The 5,310-nt window shown below is 43.7% G+C and overlaps 1 protein-coding gene across 1 annotated transcript; it reads right to left on the reverse strand.

Annotated features, from left to right (window-relative positions):
• Positions 1-1,452: 1,452 nt before the first annotated feature.
• LOC119909656 (E3 ubiquitin-protein ligase pellino homolog 2-like) lies at positions 1,453-5,304 on the reverse strand. Its single transcript, XM_038727876.1, has 4 exons — positions 5,286-5,304; positions 4,382-4,578; positions 3,987-4,176; positions 1,453-3,840 (listed from the first exon to the last, which is right to left on the reverse strand). Exons 1-4 carry the CDS (start codon positions 5,292-5,294, stop codon positions 3,262-3,264), a joined length of 975 nt encoding a protein of 324 aa, XP_038583804.1. The 5' UTR covers positions 5,295-5,304; the 3' UTR covers positions 1,453-3,261.
• Positions 5,305-5,310: the final 6 nt, after the last annotated feature.

Here is a 5,310-nt window from a genome sequence, read left to right on the forward strand (position 1 = left end):
AATTGTCATCATCATCATGGCGCAATCTTTTTGCATGCACATAAAAATAAATACTAAATATTGCTCACAACTGTGTGTATGTGTCAGCCATGCCTGGTGCCAGGATTCAAATCTGAAATAAATCTAAGAACAGCATAATTAATTAGCAACATTTGCAAAAGCAAAGGAATACAGAATGTTAAAGACTAATCAGTAAATGTCCAACTTTAAATATATAGCATACATACATCTCCTCTGGTATCGTAATTGCACATATAGAGGATTTTCAGGCATTTATGCATTCAATTTCTCTGGTTTCAGATACATTTGTGATGTATTAACACAGAGTCTTTCATAATAAACATCAAACTTTCATTTCTTTGCTCTGTGTTATTGGCTATTGGATGCCGCAGGCTTGGAGGGCTCAGTGCCAACAGCTCTATTGTTGTGGAAATAGTGCCCTCTTGTGGCTTCATAGGGAAACTACACCCAGCACTGAACACCAGGGAATTTGCTGGTGCAGTCATTTTCTATGGTAAATATTAAGATGAGGCTGATAAGATAGAACACGAAATGTGAATAAAATATAGACTTCAAGAAAAATGTATCCCTTATCTCAAAAAAAAAAAAATGTTTGATAGAACTATCAAACCCAGGGCCATTTTGGGGCCAAGATAGCAGGGAAATGCTCATACTGAGAAATGATGAAACACATATGTAACTGTGATTAACCATCACTGCTATGTTGTGCCTACACAGCGGAGACATCTGGAGTTCAAAGGCAGTAGCTAGAACAAATCCCCATTATGTGCACATACCTTTTTAAAATCACGGAGCCATTACCACAAGCCTTAACTAGGAGTATTTTACGTGACTTTCAGATTTTATCAGAGACAACCGACTCACTTTTTAAGTTATTTTTTTTTAAATATTTTATTATTTGCAAAGGAGGCATTGGGAGCATCAGTGCGTTCTATGGCTTGTGTACAGAGTTCCTGTTGGAGACAAAAATCATAGAACAAGCCCTTGGGTGAACTGAGGGCCCCACCCATGTTTACCAAGGAGGAATGTTTGAGGCAGCTACTCTGCAGCTGTTACAGAACACGGTCTTAAGCAATGGGCACAGTGTTTGAGCTGAAAGTGTTGGAAAGGAATGCTACTGTACAGTACATGGCTTAATACTTCACCCTGCTTGGCAGTTACATAAAATCTGAAGAAATCGAGCCATTCAGAAATGCTCTGTGGTCTGAGTGAAGCGTAATGCTGCATATACTTTTAAGAATGCCAGGTATGTTTGTCTGGGAACCAAAAAAGAAAAATACTCAGGCAGTCCACCACTGTGGTTGAGATCTTGTCTTTTGTTTGTGTCAAGTCCAGGAGCCCTTAATCAAGGTGGATTTTGCCCCTCAGCTACACCCCTGGATTGTATTTCATCCTAATGCAATGTGGAAGTAAATTTGAAGGCTACAATAGGACAGTTAACCCTCAACATCTCGTTATTTTAATGCTCAATATCGTATTTGAATTAGTGGCAGAATTAATGCCTTCAGCTACACTCTACATATGGGCACAGTCTGATAAGCTAACATCACAGAAGAAAGTACAGATTCGTCCCAGATTCTTTAGTTTCAATTCATCTGCTACTTTGTTTTGGACAGCTTGACTCATCCACACACACACACACACACACAATAGAATTTTCCAAATTTGGCATGGTGTGCGATAATATCATTATTCCCATGGAGCTGGTTGCGAGCAACTGAACAGCCTCGACTGTAATCCAGAGCTGTCAACACTCCACCATAGCAGCAGTTTGGGTTTAGGATTGTTTACAGAAACACTTTGGATTGGAGAGAGTGGTCGTTACATCTTGCATGTGGAGAGAAAACAGCTCCTTCTTATATTTGGTATAATCTCTAGATGCTGCTGAGACTGTGCCCAGGTTTGACAGCGTATAAATCATTGGATCAGACCCAGCATGGGATAAAGCTAACAACAGTGCAGATTGAATACAGTACATGTGTGTGGGGCAGGGACACAGCTAGCTAGCTAGCAAGCAAGCTAGGAAGCAGGTACGGTTGATGCATATTGGTAGTACAGCTCCAATGTTGTCTTTCACTGCAAATAGGCATACCTATACCTTTAACAGCCACTGAGAAAGTTGTATAATTGAAGCACCACCAGTGAGGATTCGATGTATTTCAGTACATTCATTGTCAAACCCTGCGATATTGGTTTAATTCCTGTGTTCTCTCCGGTAGCGTTTTTTGGGTGGTGGGCGAGATCATAGAAAGGGGATTGGGGTGAAATGATGCAGGGTGATTTAAACAAAGCCCGCACGCGCGCACACACACACACACACACACACACACTTTATGCAGGAGAAAAATATATTAACATTTACATTACAAAACAGTACAAGGGCCCCAGTGTAATAAAATACTTCTTCAGATAAAAATGTGGAGAAGAATCCGTGTGGGCTATCATTTCCTTATGTCTTCTGTATGCAAAAATCTCTCTCCCTTTGCCCTCAACAAAATATCTTTTCTCATTTATGAAAAATATTCCCACAGTTTAAATGGGATTTGAGGCACTGGATTATATCTCTATACACAAAAAGTATTTCCCCCTCCTTAAAGTGTGTTCAGCAAATGAAAGCCAAATCCGGACAGCTACATGATCTAGATGCCATCAGGGGTTCAGGGAAGAGAGGGAGACAGGGAGCACTTAACTAGTCAGCCATTAGACCCCAAGTTTCTCCTAGCTTTTCTCCCAGCCAACAGTCCAGCTGTCTGGCTCTGTAAAAACTTTGTCTCAGACCCACCAGGAATTGAACTATAACCCCCGCCCCCTTTTCATTCCCAACAGACCCAACTACACAACTGTTATCTGGTTCATGAATAAAATTCTACAACTTTAAATTCTATGGCCCTCTAATGGAAAACCAGCAGTCATTGTAGTTTAAAACAGCCCAGCGCTGGAGTCTTGTTTAAAGCGGTAGGTGAGACAGTATTTCATTCTGGAGGAGCCAGGCATCGGTGGTTCAGTGTGCTCCGCATCTCTGTATCCCATAGTGGCCATCCAAACAGTGTCAAGAGGCCCTGAACAATCTGTAATAGCTCTCTGTTGTGCAGAATCCACAGTATATGACCAGAACTTGAGAAGACACTCCTTTCCACAGCTGGCTTACATGAACAAAAGACAGCACAAAATAATCTGAACAGTTTCACAGCATGTTGGCATTCCTGTCTAATCTTCTCTGCCAGAGTGGGACCCTTCAGCTCAGTCCACCGGGCCCTGGAAGATTAGCTTGGAACAGCCCTGAGTGAGGCCGAGCTCGGTGGCACAGAAAGGGCAGGCAGCGTGGAAGGCGTGGGTGCCGTGGGGCAGAGGGATCTCGGCCCAGTACTTGACCGACTTCTCCGAACACACGTGTCCACATGGCACGAAGGCATGCGTGGGCGCACCTGTGTCCACGTAGAAGGCTGGCTCACAGCCCAGCCACAGTGGTACGTAAGGCCCGACCACCCGGCACATGGGACACTCTCGCTGAGTGTTGGGCTCCTGCTCTGAACGGTGGCCCCAGTTGTGGTAACCGTGCACGTGGCCACAGGCCAAGTAGACCCAAGGCTGCTTGTCCTCCAGAGAGGAGAGGGCTCGGCTACGTTGCATGCTGGGGAAGGCGAGCGTGTTCAGACCTACGGGGCACTGGGGCCGCGCTGCGTTGATCTCCTGCCTGAGAGCCTCCAGATGCTTCTGGGTGGGAGTGTGAAAGAGGCCTTCTGCAGTACGCCACAGCAAAGTGGCTCCACACAGATCCACCAGGGAGCCGTCCTGAAGTATATTACTCTCAATCTCCACCTGCAAAGGGTGATGTAGCAGAAACTAATTTAGTTTCTCCTAGCAAAACAATAAAGAATGCTTTTGTATGTAATTATATTCTATCTGTGAATTGAGAAACATCTGCGTAATACTCGATTGATTACTGTATGTATGTAGCTACTGACCAGTTTGCCTGGGGTCTGTGCTGAGCGGGTCTCTCTTAGTGTGTAAACATCCCCACAAACAGAGATCTCTCTCCATACGCCAGGCTTTGACTCTTCCGTGAAGCCACCCTTAGGGTGCATTACCAGCACGCCATTGGTTGTTAGTCCATCCATGTGACCGTCAGGGTTCTTCCACTTTGCGGCTTTTTCCTGTAGGCAAGACAGAACAGAGATCTTTATGCAAACTCATGTGCTATGTGTCAGTCCCCCTTTTTAGACAGCACTGCCAAAAAAAGGAATTGCATTTGTGGTTAGAACTCGTAGTTTGAAAAGACACACATTTAACATCCGACCTTCCATTCAGACAGTAAACAGAGATACCGTATCTCTCCCATGGTATACTGAATAGTAATTACCCGAGGAAGATGTTTTTGGAAGAATCAAAACCAGCCGCGTAGATGCGAGCAGTGTAGGGCGGGTTTCGCTCACAGACAACTCGGCAGGCAAAACGGGAGATGGTGCTCTGCGTGATGGGAGTCTCCTCTCCATCCTGGCCTCCGGCTATTGTGTCAGTCACCACAAAGTCTATGGGACTCTCAGTGGAACGCCCAATCTACAAAACAACACAGCAATTAATCATGTTCATGCTATAATAATATGGATTTTCTTGTCAACCTAATGGTATGGATGAAAAGAAGTTTATTTTTCGTTCCCCGCAGACATTTAAACTAAACTATTCTGCCTTCCAGCATTTCAGCCGTTTGCAGCGGGTTGACATCTGAACGACGGCACACAAGATCATGTTGCTGTGTGTGTGGTGTGTGTGTGTTGTGTGTGTGGTAAAGACGCTGCGACACGACACAGTTTGGAAGTTTCATTCGGCAAGCAGCATTTGTCAAACTGAACAAGCAGATGTAAAAATAAGCATTTCCCTCTTTCACTCCCCCCCCACCCCCATCTGTAATTGTCCTAAAGTCATTTTTTTTTTTATAGTTTCCCCGGAGTTGTCTGTGATTATATATAGTGTTATTCACAGACAAACGGACACAATAGGGCTGAATGTAAAGCACGAGTCTGCAATGCTAACTAACCCTCTGGTCATCGTCTCTTTACTGTACATTCAGATTAATGCTACAGTTTCAGTCCAGTCCAGTCATTTCAAGAAAACAAACATTCACTGATTACGCTCTCTCAAATAAGGTTTTGATGCCTTTCTTCACATATATAGTACCATAGTCAAATGTAGATGATTCAACAGGTTATTCAAAATATAATACATACAAGCTTAACAGGTAACGGTGTCATTTAATGGATTTTTACCTGAAACATGTCTGTGTCTTTATCA

The sequence above is a fragment of the Micropterus salmoides genome, unplaced genomic scaffold (assembly GCF_014851395.1).
Source record: "Micropterus salmoides isolate LMB-PRFRI ecotype aquatic unplaced genomic scaffold, ASM1485139v1 Ms_hic_scaffold_1800, whole genome shotgun sequence".
In the NCBI taxonomy this organism is placed as follows: domain Eukaryota; kingdom Metazoa; phylum Chordata; class Actinopteri; order Centrarchiformes; family Centrarchidae; genus Micropterus; species Micropterus salmoides.